Source organism: Lepidochelys olivacea (assembly GCF_965140295.1).
Source record: "Lepidochelys olivacea isolate rLepOli2 genome assembly, chromosome: 8".
Taxonomy (NCBI): domain Eukaryota; kingdom Metazoa; phylum Chordata; order Testudines; family Cheloniidae; genus Lepidochelys; species Lepidochelys olivacea.
This window is the reverse complement of record NC_140418.1, coordinates 70,569,726-70,590,622: the sequence shown is the minus strand read 5'-3', so window position 1 is coordinate 70,590,622 and position 20,897 is coordinate 70,569,726. Positions and strand designations below refer to the sequence as shown.

At 38.3% G+C, this 20,897-nt stretch overlaps 1 protein-coding gene across 4 annotated transcripts in view; it reads right to left on the bottom strand.

The window, feature by feature from the left end:
* Window positions 1–6,239: 6,239 nt before the first annotated feature.
* The window catches only part of CDC14A (cell division cycle 14A), a 115,191-nt gene continuing 100,533 nt past the window's right edge, over window positions 6,240–20,897 (bottom strand). The window contains exons 14-16 of one of the 4 annotated variants that reach the window (XM_084637156.1): window positions 19,266–19,394; window positions 18,235–18,565; window positions 6,245–6,585 (exon numbers count right to left, since the gene is read on the bottom strand). In XM_084637156.1, coding sequence (XP_084493282.1) covers window positions 6,556–6,585; window positions 18,235–18,565; window positions 19,266–19,394 — 490 coding nt within the window. In that variant the 3' untranslated portion in view covers window positions 6,245–6,555. Of the gene's footprint in view, window positions 6,586–18,126; window positions 18,566–19,265; window positions 19,395–20,897 lie in introns of those variants that run through there. The other 3 variants (XM_084637159.1, XM_084637158.1, XM_084637157.1) reach the window with 3 other exon arrangements.

Here is a 20,897-nt window from a genome sequence, read left to right as displayed (position 1 = left end):
ACTCTTCACTGTGAACAGTTTAGTGTTATAAACATGGATCCTGACCATGCAGCCCTTACTCCCACGAATAATCCTACTGAAAGCACATGATGAGGTTTCCAGAAGCAGGAACCTGATATAAACAAGTGCAAGTTCCGTACTCGACATCACAAACTGGTGTTAATTCCACACAAACCCTTTCTATGGTCTATCTGAGGGTTATCGGGAGTGGCATGGGGATGAAAAAGGGATAGCCAGAGATTCAGTCTTTTCACCACAGTGGCACAAAGGGAATGAAGACTGGCTGTATCTCCGCAGCTGAGGTTATCCCGGGCATTGGGGATCCATATGCATGTAGAGACAACACAGCTGCTTTGTAATATGTCTTAAAGGGTGCAGAGTGTTGTGGGGAGCACCTTCCAGATTTGTGGTACCCAGCAACATCAGGGTGCCTGTGTTTCTGGAGTGCAGTACATTCGCACATCAGCCAGTACGCGATATCCAAAAAGCCGTGACCTGTCAATCTAACCTATACCTTTACTTTCCTGTGAAAGTGAGTCAAAAGTAACTGGTATCATTCATGACCAAAGTAGCCAATGCCTCATCGGGAAAGCCCATTCCTCTCCATCAAGCACACAATAGTCCAACTTCAATAAGACTACTCATGTTCTTAAAGTTAAGAACATACTTAAGTGCTTTGCTGGATCAGGACCTAAATATAGTAGTAGTTTGCACTTGCTAGCTACTAGCCAGCTACCACCCAGTATCAAAACCCCTGTTCCCAAGCAACCTCCTAGAGAAGCTAGCCAAAGGCTACTATAAGCTTATCTAACTGAAGCTAATATCCTAGACATGGCACAATCTGGCTTCATGCCAAGATACGGGTCTTAAACCTCTTTAGTGACACTGATGAATGATCTGCTATAAATGGATGGAGAGCAGACATTCATCATCATATTCCTGGACCTTTCTGCAACGTTCAGCACTGTCAACCATGTGATACTGCTGTCCCACCTGAGAGAGGTGCCATGAGTCTAAGGAAATGTGCTAAAATGATTTGAATTCTCCCTGGAGAGAGGCACCCAATGAGTAATGACCAGAAACAGCACTTCCATTACTAGACATATACAAAACACTCTCTTACTTGTGGAGCTCCACAAGGATCAACTCCTTTGCCGTACCTATTCAATATCTGCATGCAACCACCATGTGAACTGGTCAGATGATATACTGCCAGCAACATGCAAATGACACTCAGCTCTACTTATCCTTTTGGGGTGATGGTGAACAATCAGCTTCACTTCAGCTTCCATTGTGATGCTAATAGCCAAAAGAACTAATGCAATCCTGGGGTGCATAAACTGGACAATCATGATTAGGAATAGAGAGGTTTTTTTACCTCTATATTTGGGACTGGTGTGACTGCTACTGGAATACTGTGTCCAGTTAAGGTGCCCAGAATTCAGGAAGGATGTTGATAAATTGAAGAGGGTTCAGAAAAGAGCCATGAAAATAATTAAAGGATTAGAAAACAGGCCTTATAGTGATAGACTCAAGGAGCTCAATCTATTTAGCTTAGGAAAGAGAAGATTAAGGGCTGACTTGATTACAGTCTAAGTATCGAAATGAAGAACAAATATTTAACAATGGGGTCTTCAGTCTGGCAGGGAAAGGTGATCCAGTTGAAACTTCTCAAATTTATACTGGAAATAAGGTGTACATTTTTAATGGAGCGAGTAACTAACTATTGGAACATTTTACCAAGGGTCACAGTGAATTCTCCATCTCTGGCAATTTTTAAATCAAGGTTGGATGTTTTTCTAAAAGATCTGCTCTAGGAATTATTTTGCGGAAGTACTGTGGCTTGCGTTTTATAGGAATTCAGATTAGATGATCACTTAGGTTCTTTCTGGCCTTGGAATCCGTGGATCCATCCGTATGACCAGACCACTGCCACCAAGATGGCCCTGTGCTTGGATGAGATCAACTCATGGACAAAGAAGAGCTGGTTGAAGCTGAACTGGAGCAAGTGGGCAGCAGAAAGCATTGTGATGAGTTTGCAGCCACAGTACAATCTCCTTTGGTTGACCTGCAATTGGTCAATTCAGCCCCTAGTTTAGGAGTGCTCCTAGATTCCTCACAGATGCTAAGCTCTGACATCGCAACATCCACAATTAATACTTTCTACCATCTCCAGATGGCTAGGAGACTCCATCTTATTCCATCTTATTCTGGCAGATGGTGACCTGATCTCAATTATTCACGCCTTCACCACCTCCTGTCTGGACAACAGCACTGAGACATATCTGGGCATGAAGCCTTCTGCCTTTAGGAAACTCTACCTGGTACAAAACATTGCAGCACATCTCACCAACACTGGATACTATGAACACATCAAATATTTTCTCCTCTGCTCCCTGAGCTGGCTTCCCATAGAATATCAAGTCAAGTTCAAGGCTACATTTCTTATTTTCAAAGTGCTCAACAGCCTAGGCCCAGGATATTTAAAAGAATCCCTAAAGCTCCAGGGCAAAGGCTGTAGGCAACATTTCATCTGTGCAGAAGACAGATCTTTATTAGAGGCTGGCCCAACACAATGGAACAAACTCCCATAGGAACCAAAGACCATTACAATCATCATCTTCCAGCCCAAGAGCAAAGAGCATTTTTCGGACTTGCCTTCTCCAATATAAACGCATTACAGCCCATACTTACTGTGATACAGCATGGCCAGAAGGCAGCATTAGAATGATATAGGAGAGATATGTAAGTCCCAGGATGAGGAGAAGCCTTATTCCCTGTAAAGGGAAGAAAGGTTTTTTATAGATTAATTAAAAGCCCCTGAAGCCAATTAGAGCACCTGAAGCCAGTCACCTGATAAAAACCCCCTGTTTCAATCAGCCAGGGGAAGGAGTTGGAGCAGAGTGCAGTTTGGAGGAGTTGAAGTAGAGGAGAGTTTGGAGAAGAGCCATGGCTGGCTAGAAGACCAAGACCCTAGGTAAAGAGACACCCAGCTTGTTCAGAGAGAGGGCAGGATGCCCCACAAGCTGAAGAGCAGGAGAGGGAAGTAGCCCAGGGGAAGAAAGCACTGGTTCAAGTGGTTTGCCACTATCCCTAGGGCCCCTGGGCTGGGACCTGGAGTAGAGGGCAGGCCCGGGTCCCTCCCTCTCCACTACCCTTCTCTGGGTTACTAGTGGGACAGTAGATACCCTAGTTCAGGGGCAGGAAACTGCACTCTGAACCCTCGCCCCGCCCCCACAAGAAGAGGAAGCGTGGGACCCATCATAATCATGCCAACAATTTGCCACATTACACAACCCCCCTCCCACCAAAAAGCCTCCCACCCCATCAAAGGGCCTAATAACATCAGCCACACTATCAGAGGCTCGTTCACCTGCACATCCACCAATGTGATATATGCCATCATGTGCCAGCAATGCCCCTCTGCCATGTACATTGGTCAAACTGGACAATCTCTACGTAAAAGAATAAATGGACACAAATCAGCTGTCAAGAATTATAACATTCATAAACCAGTCGGAGAACACTTCAATCTCTCTGGTCACGCAATCACAGACATGAAGGTCGCTATCTTACAACAAAAAAACTTCAAATCCAGACTCCAGCGAGAAACTGCTGAATTGGAATTCATTTGCAAATTGGATACTATTAATTTAGGCTTAAATAGAGACTGGGAGTGGCTAAGTCATTATGCAAGGTAGCCTATTTCCCCTTGTTTTTTTCTACCCCCCTCCCCCGACGTTCTGGTTAAACTTGGATTTATGCTGGAAATGGTCCACCTTGATTATCACGCACATTGTAAGGAGAGTGGTCAGTTTGGATGAGCTATTGCCAGCAGGAGAGTGAGTTTGTGTGTGTGGAAAAGGGGCGGGGGGTGAGAAAATCTGGATTTGTGCTGGAAATGGCCCACCTTGATTATCATGCACATTGTAGGGAGAGTGGTCACTTTGGATGAGCTATTACCAGCAGGAGAGTGAGTTTGTGTGTATGGAAAAAGGGGGGGGGGGGTGAGAAAACCTGGATTTGTGCTGGAAATGGCCCAACTTAATTATCATACACATTGTAAGGAGAGTGATCACTTTAGATAAGCTATTACCAGCAGGAGAGTGGGGTGGGAGGAAGTATTGTTTCATGGTCTCTGTGTATATAATGTCTTCTGCAGTTTCCACAGTATGCATCCGATGAAGTGAGCTGTAACTCACGAAAGCTCATGCTCAAATAAATTGGTTAGTCTCTAAGGTGCCACAAGTACTCCTTTTCTTTTTGTGAACTCTCTGGCTGTCACCTTTTCGAAAGAGAATGGCTTTCTGTACCCAGATCTTTTTGTGAAATTCAAATTCTCTCAAAAACGCATCATCTACAACAGTAGAATTATAGTCTTTTGAAAAAGCAGTTTAATATTATGTAGTTAAGAGTCAACTCTATTCTTGTACAATGACTGACAAAAGCCAGAGTAAAATCTGAGTAAGAGAGATGAAAGAACAAAGGAGGCAGCTGACTTATATAAGCATTGCTCTTTTTTATTGTTGATTAGAAGTGTCTACACTTCAAAATAGAACAAAATATGTATTTTATGAGGCAAACTATTCATAACAAAATACAAACAATTTTATAGGAGGTAGAATTACCTTACAATTAACCTAACAATCATTCATATACAATATATCATTATGTGTATATATATATGCACGCACAAACATATGCTACTTGGTGTGTGTATATGTTACATATACACAAGGCTATTGCATGTAAATTTTATTCAGTGATTTAAATAGCTGCATTCAACATGGTTTATGTAACTATACGGATTTTCATTATGACTGCTTCCCGTCAAAATGTGATCTAAACATGATTTTTTTAATAATAAAACATTAAATTATCGTAACTTCATTTGCTGCCCCTCTTCCCTCTCCCAGCACCTACTTGTATGTTTACTCAGGTTAGTCCACTCAATGTACTTTAGCAATGAGGACTCAACGTTTAGCTTAATATTTCCTCCTCATCTTTCTGTAACTAGTGAAAAGATTTGAGGCTGACAATTCTAGGTTTTATTGCTGCATTCCGAATTATACTGATCATTCATTGCAGAATCAAATTAGTGCATTTTTTTCAAAAGCACTTTTTTTTTGTACATATATGTATGTGATGATATCACCAAGACACTTTCTCCTATAAATATAGGAGAAATAGTTCTGTTATTGTAAAGTACTACAAACCTCATCTGCTAACATTGTTTGAAATGCTTTCAGTAAGTTTTATTCCTAATTAACTCTAAGTAGATCTACAAGTCCAAGGTTGTCTGTACCACTGGTGAAATTAGCTTGCGGTGTAACAATAATTAATAGCCTGATTGGATGTCTGGTTAGCTAACAATAGAGTACAGTCGAGAAAATGTCTATAAAAGATATTAATTCACTTGCAAACTGTAATGCAAATAATTTTTTCCTTCCATGTCCAAATCTGTGGCAACATTTTTTGCCATCCAACTTGCACACCTGGCCACCATTACAAGTAGGTGTGCAACTCCACCCAATTCAGTGGAATTACGCTGCTTATGTCCGTTCTGAATTTGGCCTTTCTTTTCATGCACAGTTTAAATGCACAGCAGAAGGTTAATTCTGATTTATGTTAGACTTTAAAACTGCTACAACACAAATGTAACTATAGGACAGATCAAATGGTACACACATTTAGCAATGCTGAAAGTAAAAAGCTAAGAGTAAAACATCCCTTTAAAATAAATTATCAGAAGGAAAATGTTAGTAATATAGCAGAATTAACAGCTATATTATTTTTTTTCCCAAAAGGAGGACATATGATGATACGAATGTTGGGTTTTCCCTAATCCACAAGTAGCTATTTTAAGTTCCTTTTAGGATGACCATATGGAACATTAGCAGCTGACAGCTGAAAGGAAAACTTGATGATATACCAAGCTCTATCAGATGATACAACTAACTAGTTTTCCAATTAAGTTACTTAAAGCAGATTAGTTGCTAAAAACAAATTGAGCTTGAAGCGGTAACAATGGACCCATAAATAAAACCAAAAATGGTTTTGTTCATAAAATGTTTTCATACACTGTAGATAAACCTTAAAATATATTTTAAAATATATATTTTTGGTAGCAAAGAAGTGAAGGAATCTAAATCAAAATATATTCTAATTTTTACATAATTATATATATTTATAGTTTACCAAAATACTCTTTTTCTTAATACATACATACTGTAACACTGTATACACAAATGTAATTATAAATGTATTATTGAAATCCATTAGAAATACCCTCAAGTCAGAGTCAACTTTAAAATTTTCCAGCTGTATACAAAATTGTTGCAATTTTCATAAATTTAACTTCAGTGCATTTGCAGTAGTCATTAATCAGAAATCTCTGGCTGTTTAAAGTCTCTGCTGGGCGTCTTAGTTTAATGTTTTAATGTATCTAGGGATGAAGAGTTCTCCTCTCAGTGAGCAGTTTCTTTCCCTCAACATTGCTCCTCCATGAAGAAATGGGATTAAGAGTTGAACAGCTTTCATCGAAGCAGCAAGGCTTTAGTATTGAACATATTCAGACTGAAGGGACTGTGCAGAGGAGAAACAGAAACTGGTGTTAACATTCAGTTTAAGAGAAGTCACTTTAAACACACACAACTTGTACCTTCAAATCAAGAAACTGTATTTCTAGGAGAAAAATATATATTAAGCCATAAAGGAAAACAGGACTATTCCAAGGTCTCCTGTACATAGGCCAAAAAATGAATGTATTTTGGACTATAATATAGCAAATGCACCAAAAATGGGCAAGAGCTGTATAAAACAGATGCATCTTTTCTGTATGTAGATTTATATTTACTAGCTTTCCCTTGTCAGTTTATGCTGAAGTTTTAGGTAACAGCATTACTTTTAAATGTTTTTAGGTATCAAGATGTATTGTTTGTGAGTAACTGGGATACCAAATTCTTTAAAGATATAACTGGCATTGTCCTTTTATATAATTCATTACATTTTAATTCAATTACTTCTAATTCAGAGAATTCTAGACTTTTTTTTTGTTTTTAATGAAAACCTTATGAAATTCAAATCCAAAATACAGACAATACCCTTAAAACTGATCTCAATAGAAAAAATGTGATTATAGTTATAGTAATTTAATTGTTTTCATTCTCTCTCAAACAATGAGAATGAAAATGCTACTAAAATATACAATGCACTTTACAGATTTTGATTCAGATGACACAGGACACATGTAAGGTATGGGTAATTACTGTGAAAGGAAGCAAGAAAGCAAAACAATTAAATACAGTGGAACATTCTAGAGATAATTAGCAAAATGAAAAAAACAAAAGAGAGAAAGGACTGTGCAAGCAGTTAACATGGAGTAGCAGACAGAAAATTAGTACAGCTAAGAGGAAGGCATGATAACCTTTACTGGTTCATTTATCTGCATCTGGTTATCCACAATATTTTACAACTATTCAGTCTTGCAATTGGTAGTGTATCAGTTAAAAACTAATATGACTTTATATTAAAAAGGATTGTAAAATTCAGATTGACATGGTCTAACTGTATTTCTGTCTGTATTTCTTCCAATACAGATGTGATCTGTGTCAGTTGTGTTAGAGCAGTAGCTTTGTAATGAATGAAGATAGGTAAATGTTTACCAATTCTAATAAAATTGTATTGATGAATAAAAATTACTTTTACTTTGAAAGTTCATCACAGTTGCCTTAAAATATATTTGAAAAACAATTATAAAACTATATCAAAATATACTTAAAGAGAGTAGCAATGCAATAGGATTACAGAGGACTGTTGGGAAAAGACCCCAGCTTTCCCTAGTGTGAACTCCAAGGAAGATAGGAATCTGAGATTTATCCAAAGGCTGATTCAAGATGATTTTTTAAAAAATGATTAAAACACCATTAATTCACCCAGAAGCTAGATTACCATCCACAATAGAGCTAAGTGAAAAAGTAGTTTAAAAATCCCCCAAAAAATTAAGTTTAAAAAAAAAATTTTCAGAAAGCCTATATATCTGTTCAAACACACGTGCTTTTATGGAGTTCAATAATCAGAGATATAACTCCAAGGTATTTGGCACACCGTGGATGTTTCTGACAGCATCTGAGTGCTTTCTTTCATATGTTAAACCCCCATCCCACTTCCTATATAAATTTTTGAACAGCTTTCACTAGAGTAGCAAGGCTTTAGTAATGAATATATTCAGATTGAAGGGACCGTGTCTTTACATACGAGAGTAAATATGTAAAGACAGGTCATTGTAAAAGAAAGAAAAGACAGAAAGAGGTCTTTAAAATGGCAAACTACTTTATTACAGGGGTTAGGACCACAAGGGAATTGAAAACCTGCACCATGCTATTTTTCCTGATCTACCCACTGGCAATTGTGCCCGATTATTAGCCCTGTTAAGAAAGTCTGTGAGGCAATCCATTGCTGTATGTAACTGATGCTGAAGGGTCCGTATTTCTTTTTGTCCATGAATACTTAAGATTTCTGCTGGTCTCAAAGCTATTTTAAGACCATTTTGTTAAAGGAACATTTTATTGACTGAAATATAGTCCCTGTGGAATTGTAAAGTTTTTGCAGTGATCTCTTAAAAACTAAAGTCAAAGTAGAGCTGACTAACAACTTCCATCACAAACTTGAAAGCTTAAAAATTAACTCTATATAATTGGGCGTTTCAGAATAATGGACGATTCTTTAGCTTTTGATAGGTGCACAATGACCAGACAGCAATTAGGAATGGGTCATCAGTTGACTCAAAGAACTAAGAACAGCACATCATTACTTAATAGTAAATTGTAACTCATGATTCTGGAATCACAATTTAAGTAACATTTTAATTCTGGGATTCAAGCTGCAATTCTTGATATCAGAAGATCTGTGCTTTATCACAACATGGAACATCAGAATGTGAAAGATAAAAATCCATAGCAACATATCAAAAAGAAGAACAAATAAGTATATAGCACATGTACAGAGAGATTAAAACACTGATCACTTGTTTTGGTTTGTCTTTTAAATGCTTGTCACAGATGGGTAGGAGTTTCTGTCTTGTGATGTACACTGCTGTTTTCAGCATCTCCACCTCCTCGTCATCTCGACTTAATAGCAATAAAAGATCCTCCTCCCACTGTTCTAAATCATTTTCTAAGTACAGTGAAGAACTAAACTGAATTTTAAAAATGATAATTTCCTCACATACATCATCATTTGGCCATGGTAAGAAGCTCTTCATTTCTTTGCAGATTAAATCTTGTTGCTATTATCCCCAATACATTTCCTATTAAAAGCTTGTTAAGCTACAATGGTAGCTATAATTACAACTAAATTGCTGAAAAGTGCAATGGCCTTGTTTAGTTTTATTTACTTGAAATTTTTATTTTTTTATTTGTACAAAAATAAAGCATTCTTTTTTCTCCGTGATTGCAATCACAGTTGTAGCAAATGTTTTTTTTAAACCTTCTTTTCCCGGGGGGGGGCCTGAAAAATTGTTTACCTAATGTTTTGGATCCCATAATATAATCCTTGTTTTACTGCCTGTGGATTGTATTTATCTTTTTTCACTACTTCAGTTAACATTTTAGATCTGTGTACATGTGCACTTTAAGTATGACCTACCATATTGAATTCGAATACTAATGTTTTTTTTAAACTCCCTGAATCCACATTGGAGTTATCTGGCTTTGACAAAACTCAGACATGGTCTATTTTGAAGACAAGCAGAATTTAAAATGTGAAAATAAAGAATTAGTCATAAAAGTGTTTTTACTAATGAACATGATGAGGCAATAAAAGTAAACTGAGTAATAAAAATAAGTAAACTAAGTTAAAAGGGATAATTTTAAAAAGGATATCCATAAGATCTCACGGGAGCTTTCTTTTGGCATCCTGGTGTGGTCTGATACAATAGCCAACTTGATATTTTATGCCTAATCATCAGACTAGAGCTTGTCTACATATTGCCTATAGTGGCCTTCATGCACACTAGCAGGGGTGTAAATTCTAATGCACACCAGTGTGTTCTGCACTAACTGTGGATCCATGTGGATTCTGCTCGTGAGCTCTAAAAGTTCCCTAGTATGCATTAACAGAGTCCTGTTTCAAATGCTGCTACATTAATGCACACTAGAGAACTTTTAGTGTGCACCAGCAGGGTCCACATGGGCAAGTTAATGCACGACACGCTGGTGCACATTAAAATTTACACCCCACTGGTGCATACTAAGGCACTGTGTGGACAAGCTGCTAATTACTCACAAAGGGCCTGATCCAGCAAAGCACCTAAAAGAACAACATTAAAGATGTAAACAGTCATACTGACTTTCATGGAATTACTGATGTGCTTCAAGTCAAGCTAGGGTTGTTGGAACAATCTGTATACTGGGGGTGCCGAGAGGCACTGAACCAAACAGTTTTCTTGGTATTTTAAAGACAATTTGAAAAACATGGAAACAATATCCATATCCAGTATGTTGTAAATTTACAAGTAAAAGGATAATTATTTTAACTACTAGTGTGGCAAACTCACTCTGCAATTTGAAAATCAAAGATCTCATGGGAACTTTCTCATGGCATCCTGGTGTGGTTAATGTATCATATAGCAACATATGACAAATGGAAAAAAAGGAAATGGACAACCTCTCATTTATATAGATTGCTATGAAATGTAAAAAACTGATAAGGGATTCTGAAGACACCAGGGAAAAATCAATAGCTGTAAAGCTAAGAACAATAAGATGGAGGAGTGTGTTTCTTTTTTTAAGATATGAGGGGGAAAAATCCAAGCAACAGGTATTATAACTAGTAAGTACCTTTAGTAGATGGAGGTAGTAAAACTTATTAAAGATGCAGAAAAAGGCAGAAGCGTTCAATATATATTTCTGTTCTGTATTTGGAAAGAAGCAAAATGATGTACTGGTATCACAAGAGGATGATGAAGTACTTTCTAGTCCATCAGTAACCAAGGAGGATTTTAAATCACATCTAACAGGAATAAACATTTTAAAAATTAGCAGGCACGTAAGTACCTCCACAGGTCAAAAATACTGGGTACTAAAAGACACTTTATTTAGTGGAGAAAAGCATAACAAAACACAGTGGCTGGAAGCTGTAGGCAGGCAGATTTCTAATTTGAATTTGGCACAAATTTTTAATAGTGAGGGTGATTAACCAGTGAAACAAACTACCAAAGGAAGCGGTGGATTCTCCATCTCTCAATATCTTCAAATCAAAATTGGATGCCTTTCTGGAACACATTCCTCAGTGAAACACAAGTTATTGAGCTCAATACAGGGGTTACAGGGATATGCAGGAGGTCAAATCAGATGATCATCTAATGCAGTGTTTTTCAAAGTTTGGGTTGCCACCCAGTATTGGGTCTTGGCATGTAAGGCACTGGGTCGCCTTGCTCAGCACCCAGGGACCCTAGCAGCTCTGGTGAGCACTGCTGACCGGGACGTTAAAAGTCCCGGTCAGCAGTGCTGCCCAGCTAAGGCAGGTTAGTCCCTACCTGTTCAGACACCACGCTGCGCCCCGGAAGTGGCCAGCGGTGGGTCTGGCTTCTAGGCAGGGGGGCCATGGGGCTCCATGCGCTGCCCCCGCCCTGAGCACTGGCTCTACCCTCCCATTGGCTGCTTTCCGGACAATGGGAGCTGGTGGGGTGCCACCTGCAGGCAAGAGCCGTGCAGAGCTGCTTGTGTGCCTCCACCTACGAGCTGGACCTGCTACTGGCAGCTTCCGGGGCGCAGCGTGGACAGAGGTGCCAGGATGGGAGGGAAGCCTGCCTCTGCACCCTGGCTGCACTGCTAACCGGGAGCTGCCGGAGGCAAGTCCGTGCCGCAACCCCCTACCCCAGCCCTGAGCCCCACCCCCCAACCCGAAAACCCTTCCTGCACTCCAAACCCCTCATCCCTGGCCCCACCCCAGAGCCCTGACCCCCTCCTGCACCCCAACCCTCTGCCCCACCCCCAAACCCAGAGCCCCTCCTGCACCCCAAACCCCTCATCCCTGAGCCTGCAACCCCAGCCCTGACCCCCTCCTGCACCCCAACCCTTTGCCCCAGCCCTGAGCCCCTCCCACACCCCAAACCCCTCATCCCCAGCTCCACTGGGTCATGGGCATCAATTTTCTTCAACTGGGTCCCCAGAAAAGAAGTTTGAAAACCACTGATCTAATGATCCCTTCTGGCCTCTTTCTGCCACTGTGATTCAGATAACAATCCATCTGACGATGCATAAGCCAGAAGAGAATTCAGCTCTCTCCCTTGTGTTTGTGACAGTTATGCAGGGCTGACAGGAGTACAAATAGAAAAAACGTATTTTAGTCAGAAAAGTATGCCAATGTGACTTTGAATACAGGCAGCAAACATATCTGTTGTGACATTTTCACAATCACTTTTTTGACTATAACCATACTTAAAGCCATTAGGCCATTGCACTAAAATCAGACAAATTACTGCTATTTCACAGGTTAAAAAAAATCATAAGCAACTGATGTTTTGTTACAATGCAAAAGCTCTATGCATGTTTCTACCTATATTAGTTTAAGTATTTTCCTTCATTGCTTCTGATTTACAGGAACTATGAAAAAACTCCATTTACGGCCAACTAGACATTACTGAGAAGATTATAGCTTTTGCACTTAAAAAGTACACATCATATTTGGCTGTGTACAATCTCTGTTCCTAACCAGTGAATGACAGAACATGAACTATTGGAAGATTACATCATTCTTGGTGAGAGGACATTACTGAGTCATATAGGTGTCTGATGGGGAGAGAAAAGATTGTTCTGTTTTAAAACACTCAATTACATATCCTAGACAACACGACCCCTTTTTCTCAAAGGCTCTCTGTCTTACCAAGCATCTTCCTAGACTACCTAAATAAATTCTATTTAGACCAGTGCTCAGTCATCTGGTTCTCATGATCACATGCAAATTAAAGTAAACATTTCTCCTCTCTCCCCTCTGATCTCTCATTACCTGCATGTGGAAAAACAGCATCTCCTCCTTTACCTAAGCCAGTGGTCCTCAAACTTTTTACCTCACACTCTCACCTCTGTCCGCCCCCTCCCATGGAGCTGGGAGCAGGGCCATGGCTCCGGGGGGAACATGGGCAAGGGTAAGGGGGCCGAGGTTAGGGCCATAGGTGGGGGTGGGAACGGACCCTTGGCTGGGGGCTGCGGCCTGCAGCTATGGAGTGGATCTGGGTGGCGCTCTCTCCCTGCCCTCTGTGGGGGCTGGGCCCCAGCTGCGCCCTGCGAACATTACTCCGTGCCCTGCTAAGTAGGCATGCCTCACAGATTGAAGACCTCTGATTTAAGCCAAGGCAACTCTGCTCCATTATGGCAGTTCACCTTTCTCTTTTGGGTTCTCACACTCTCAGAAAATGAAAAACAGCTGACTGGCTGAGAGCACCTGCTACCATTTTTGGGTTAGTTATTCAATTACCTCTCCTTTCTCAGCTATTTATAGTCACCTGTGCCGAAATTTTTCTTCTGAGGTAAAAGTCTTCCTCTATTAAAGTCATTTTTGAACCCCAGTAATAAGACTAAAAGCTAGACATTAACAACAGGAATATGACACTAATCAAAATAGGTGAAGAAATTAAGTTATGGCTGGGGCTCCTTTCTTATTTGTGTCTAGGTAATGCATAAAATTCCAGAATAGTACTATGTATGATGTTACATAGCTGTATGTAAGATATGATGTGCTGCAAAACAGTTGGGTTAAATATGGAACAACAGTTTAGCTTTTAATTTCCAATGGTCCTCTAATGCAGGTTTTTATTTTGTTTGTTAAAATGTTCACTCATGGAACAAACCATACTTGCACTTTTTGTGGAAGATAAGTTGCTGTGTAAGGCTGTAGGGACACAGTGTAATGCTAAAAGGGATGTTAACTGTTGCTTTTAGAATGTCACATTTTGCACTGAACTTTCTAAGTTTTGTAGTTTTGAGGATTCCTGGTTGGACTTCTTTACACTGCATGTGTTATTCCTCTACTAGTTTATAGCACCACTTGGTTTTATGATTCTTGATGTTTTATCCATGATATTGTGAATAACCTCACAAGAAAGTGAAAATAGAGTGACAAAGAAGTTGTTGAATATATGATTACTTATAAAACATCTCATGCCCACAGGCCTCTGTGGGTGTGTGAACCCACGTGTTTGTTTATATAGACTACACAAAAATTATAAAGAAAAATACACAGTAAAGTGGCCAAATAATAAGACCAATAATCCACCTTCAATACAAAAATACCACCATCTTATAATATATAAATGGAAAGGAAAAAAGCTACACTGATTCTTAGTTGGAAGGATACAACAGAAGTGCAAAACAAACAAACATCCAAGGCAGAGCATTTCAGGATTAGTGGACTCATGACAGGGCCTTCAAAGCCCTGCATCCTTCCTTCTCAACTACTTCAACCCTAACTGCAGGCTGTCCCTTAAGCATAGTACTATATTTGAAGTTTAAATATTAAGACCTTGATGATTACCATTCATTGGGTAACAGATCATAGAACTTCCACCTGGATTGAATTGGCCTCGCTAGCACTGACCCCCCCACTTGGTAAGGCAACTCCCATCTTTTCATGTTTTGTAATATATATACACCGCTTACTGTATTTTTCACTCCATGCATCTGATGAAGTGGGTTTTAGCCCACGAAAGCTTATGCCCAAATAAATTTGTTAGTCTCTAAGATGCCACAAGGACTCCTTGTTATTTTTGCAGATCATAGAACAGTGCATCATCAACTTTCATGGTCAAGTTCCTTAAACAGTCATGCTGCCATGCTCTACAGACGCTGCAATCAATGAGTAGTTTTCAAAGGAAACCTCCAACTAAGTGCATTACAGTAACTCAGCCTAGAGGTCAAAGAGACTTGGATCACTGTGGTGTATCTATGGTCAGAAGACAGGCTGCCATTGCAGAATAGTTTGATAATGAAAAAAGCCACTTTTGACCACTACTAAAAATTGATCTTCCATGTTCAAATCCGGATAAAAGGACATCAGAATTCAAAGCAGATCAACTTGCCTATAGCATTCTTTCTAAATGGATAAGGCTATCACTAAATAAATGAAATCCTCTTGACATTTTCACCATTCCTCCAGGAATACTTCAGTGTTGAGCATCAAACAGCTATTTTATATCAACTCCGCAATCTTGAGCCAAACGGAAAAGAGATAGAACTGCAGAGATGGGGACAAAAGTGACCCAGTGGGACTTCATATAGAAAAGATCCTTGTGGATGTTGAGTAATTCCCCCATGACCAAATGAAACCTAACAGAATCACTCCTTTCAATTTTTTCAAATGGAAGTATGTATCTACCACAGTTGCTTGTACATTTTATTTACAACAACAACAATTGATGAATAAAAAAATTAATGGACTGTAGCCCATAACTAAGCTGCTAAAAATAAGAAAAATGGTCCCATCCAAATGTACTTCAGGGAAAAGCCAGAGTTACACAGTCTTTTACACTGTATCTTGGGCTCTGTCAGATTGAAGAGTATTGCAAGCTCTCCACTGAAAATGTCAGCATTTCAGCTCCAAGATTTTCAAATCTAGCAGATGTTGATACTAGTGTGTGAGCTGATCGCAACAATTACAGCTATGCATGGAAAGAGAGACATGCTAGGACCAAAATCACACAAGACTAAGATCAATATCAACACCTTGAAATACAGCTGGAAACAAACAGGAAGCCATTGGGGTCTTTGGCACACAGGCGAAATTGTTCAAAGCCAATCTGACTAAAATAAATCACTGCATTCTGCATCATCTGTAGCTTCCAAATGCCCTTCAGAGTTAAACCCACGTATAGCATGATGAATTTCTAAGATCATGAAGGAGTGTTATTGAGGCCAGGTCCACGAAGGGAAAACTGTCACAAACATTAAGGAACACTTCTAACCATCAAGATTATAAAGAAGAGGAAAAACATTCATATCATCCAAATGATGAGACTACTTAACGGTGAGAAGTTTACAGGAAACTGAGTCTTTAACACTTTAACTATTCTGATGATGAATATTGCTATTTTTAATAATATTTTAATTTGCTTCCAAGGTACCTGCCTGAAATGCTCAAATGCAGTCAGTCAGTGGAGCCTTCTGTCGTATAAGCCCTGATTCTCTCTACCTGCACTTCTATCCTCTTCCCTGTCTGTGAATTCAGCTGTATAACATATAGATATCTGGGAACATTCATCAAGGAGGATTAAAAAAAAAAAACCAAGAACATTCACGGCTCTCCATGAAGTTCAAGATCCTTATTTTGCTGCATGGCTTATTCCATTGTTTTAAAATGTCCATGCCTGCAAGAATGAATCCGAGCAAGTGGTGCTGTGTTACTAGATTATCCTGTCCTAAAAGCTGTACTCTAGACAATTATCCTGGCTAGTCATTAGACACCCTACATTTATATTTAATCTGAGAACAAGATCTAGGTACAGCCTCCTTTAAGAGGATCCTGTGTAAGGAAGTTACATTCATGGATGCCATGGAATTCAAAATGTCCCTAGTAGGGCTGTCAATTAATTGCAGTTAACTCAAGCGATTAACTCAAAACAAATTAACTCTATTAAAAAATTAATCGCGATTAATCCCAGTTTTAATTGCACTGTTAAACAATAATAGAATACCAATTGAAATTTATTATAAATATTTTTGGATGTTTTTCTACATTTTCAAATATATTGATTTCAATTACAACACAGAATACAAGTGTACAGTGCTCACTTTATTATTTTTTATTACAAATATTTGCACTGTAAAAAAGATAAAACAATTTCTTTAGTTTTCAATTCACCTCATACAAGTACTGTAGTGAAATCTCTATCATGGAAGTGCAATTTACAAAAGTAGATTTTTTTTTGCTATATAACTGCACTTTAAAACAAAACAATGTAAAACTTTAGAGCCTACAAATCCACTCAGTCCTACTGCTTGTTCAGACTATACATTTTATTGAAGACTGATATTCTTTAGCATTTCAAGTAATTCTTGATTTATTTTTAATGCATTCTACTTAGAAACAGCAATTTTTTTTTCCCAAGGAGAAAGAACTGCAGAATATGATTGTAGTCATCACTGTTGTGTCTTGACTAAGTGGTTAAAACAGAAGTAATAACAGGAAACATTTTTGATATAAAAAGATGTGAACATCAAGTTTTAGAGAGACCAGGCCGTGATTCAGTAAGCCATCCCTACACATGCATGAAAGCACTTATGTGTTTAAGGCACAGGCGTAAGATATTAAAATTGTACTTCTTTAATACTTAATACGACTTCACATACTGAATGATTTATTCTGGAAGTTTTCATAGGGTCTTAAAGGGACACTTTTCAACTTAAAAAAATCACACTTCTGATTTCTCTTTTTTTGGTTTAAAACCTCCTATTTTTGCAAATTCCACAAATATTATAACTGAAAGATAAGAAATAATTTCTCTATTTTTTCCCTGTTTCTTTACTCTGTACATTTAACAATGTATAGTGAGTTCATTACTATATCAGTGTACCTCTGTGTGGGTTTTTTACACAGCAACAAGGGAGAAAAAGCATTTACCTTTCCTCCCACTCTCACCCCCTCCCCCTCAAAAGGAAAACACTGTTATAAAACCATGAAAAATAGAAGGTGGACTCTTCGGCCTGGCATACTGCCTTGAATCATCTAACTCAGTGTTTGAAAATGATGAGATTTCAACAGTGTCCATTTTAAAGAACTAAGTTGATTCATTTTACGCATATTTATTTTCAATTTAGGGTGGTATATACACAAAGCAGTTCCTCTAATTTTACTGTATAAAGACACCTATGATATCTAATGATCCAGGAAGATCCTATACTACATATAACTTTTAGTTTGAGAATTTCAATATAACACAAATGATTTGAAATGGAAAATCTAAATGAAAAAAACTCCAAGTCAGAAGCTGTAATCATGAAAGGTATTTTTATAAATTGTCTACTTTCATAACACTTTTCTCTGAGCCAAATTCTGGAGAAGCAAAAAGGAAGCAGTTGAAAGAACAATAGAAACAGACAAAGGTGCTATACGCATTCAGGAAATTTTAAAAGAGAAGGGATTAGATTGTTAAGAGTTTTCTTGTGACAGTTTTGGCTGAAGAAGCAAGGTAGATAAGCTTCTGTCATGTCCCTGAGAGAGCTTTTGTGGCTGTGAACTTACAGGAATTGAACGACTCAGGTATCGTGCTGGAGAAGCAGTTAACCCCATAAAGGAGGGCTGGTAGCTGCTGTTGTCGTCATCTGTCCCGGTGCTGTGAGAACTGGCAGGATTGTTGAGGTTGGTGCCATTATTGCTGCTTCTGTTGTACAGGTTGTTGTTCAGCTCATGGTAATTTCTGGTAGGCAGCTGCAAGCTGCCATTCAAATGACCGGAGATATGGTTTACAGAAAAACCTGTCCTAGAGGATGATGACATCATTTTGCTCTCTGTATCATCTGAAGCAGCATACAGGTTCCCTAGAGAATTGGCTAGCCTGGAGTTTACGGAAACGCTGAGTGGAAAACATGTGGGAAAAATACATGCAATGTATATACATGTGAAGATTTCACACACAAGACATTTAAAGACATTAGGGGAAAATGACAAGGACCATTCTGACACATATAAACAGTGGTAGCACACAGCTTCATTTTCTCTCTGAAATAATGAAAATCCAAGTTCTGTACAAATTGCACATCAAAAGTAGTAATATAAGACAAGATAATGCAAGACAAGATAAAGTAGCCAAAAAGCTATTTCATAAATATCCTGAGAGTAAAAAATAGGATGCCTTTAGTTCACTAAAGCACTTATTTGGGCTAACATAACATCTCATTTCATCTTAATGAATGAATATTCATTATGTCCAGACGTTATGTCAAAATTCATCAACCATCGTGAGTTTCATTTAACGTCCTACATTATTCAGAACAGCAGAAATATCTAAGCTGTCACCTAATGGTAACAAATGAAAAGTTCATAATAAGGGCATATGATCTTCCACTTAGCATTTTCTTGAGAGGAACAGAATTTTATAGATATTAAAGTTTTGGGAGTGTTCCCACTAATTTATATTCCATCTCAGACATAAGTGACAAATGTATAAAGCAAGCACAATGGCCTCTTTCATAATTTGTCACGTGACTTTAGAGAAAGTAACCTAACCCTCCCTTAAGCCACCCAAAAAGCCACAGAAGGACAAGAAAAAGTACCTTTTTAAATTAGATCCTAAGGACGTAGGGCTTCTGCTTATTCTCTTTGCAGAGGGTGAAACAGCTGCGGCCACCTTGGAGGACTTTGACGGAGACATGGACACTTGTGTACTACTTGAACTATTCAATCTGAAAAAGTACAAAGCTTTAATGGGGAGCGAGATTATATTACTCAAACGTGAACTTCAGAAATAATAAATTGTTTTAAACATCTGAGCCAAGATTTTCAGAAGTGGGTGCCAAAAGTTAGGTTTCTAAATCCATATTTAGGCACTAAGTAGGTGGCCAGATTTTTCAAAAGTGTAAGCACTCAGCAGCTCCCATTCACATCAGTTTTGAAAAATCCCAATTAAAAAAAATAAAATAAAAATCTTGGCTCTGATTTGCTCCTATTTATGCATTTTTGCTAATAAACCCTGGGTATGTTTAAAGAACCAGAATAAAGATAATTTTAGATATTAAAAGATCACATCAGTTTGTTATTCACAGCCACTGAGTTTTCCCTCAATGTATCAAGTCACTTACTTGGTTAAAGGCTCCGTGAGCATGCTAAAATTTTTAAGTTGCAACTGCCAATTTTAGATAGAACGTCTGCTGCTGATAAAGCTCATTTTTGTTCCTAAATTCTGCTCTTCATTCTTGTGTTTTAGGGGTTGGTCCTGTGAGATGCTGAGCATCCTCTCTTCTAAATGATGTCAAAAAGTACTCCGCACCTATTCTTTTCTAGGATTGGGCATTTAATAACTAAGTAATATATGACTTAATAACAACAGAAATATGGTGCAGTAGGTTTCTCAGAAATATTTTTGGGCAAGTCCTAAAATCTAGTGACACCGTGATATCCTCTCACTCCCATAGCTGGCAGCTCAGTATGTTCAGCTCCTGGGGAGAGAAAGTGCTTTGTGTTCTTAAAAGGTTCCAACTGAAATAACATGGTAATAATGGTCTCGGGTGGGAGTTCCCCTAAGTCTGTGCCAAGGAGTCTCTGAGATAGACAAAAGTCAACAAGGGGAAATGGAGATCAGTGCTCTTAAAAATCATGTCTCTTAAAATCACATTGGGGACAACTGTAGCCAATATATTCTTTTGTTTACTAAATACTTTCCCCTAAATAGTACTCTTTATCTACCTTAGATACCAGGTGACAGGCACAATGGAAATAACCAACTGCTGGAAATAATGATTCAAATTTATCTTTTTATATGTAGTACCATTTCTAATATGGTTCTTAATATTAACACCACTTTTCATGCTAAATTGTATTATCTTTAATGTGGCACAAGGTTTGCAGAAATGTTTAATTCTGACCCAAGTCACAAGTGAAGTAGTGTCCTTCTAGTCTCTAAAGGACATTTTTCAGCTTCATAAAGTTACTATACATTTTACAGAACTGGCAGACTTTAATTAGGAAAGGCCCAGTTATAAGATTAAAAAAGTTTTATTCCACCATTACTAGAAGACTAGCTGTTCTAATTAACCAATTGTTGTCTGTCCCTTGAATGGCTGCTTAAAATAGATTTTAATATCATTAGCAGAAGTCAAACAAATTGCTATTAATCAAACTGATAAGACAAAGCACTAAAAGGTTAAGAGCAGAATAGCAGATATTTTTAAAAAATGAAATGTAAATGC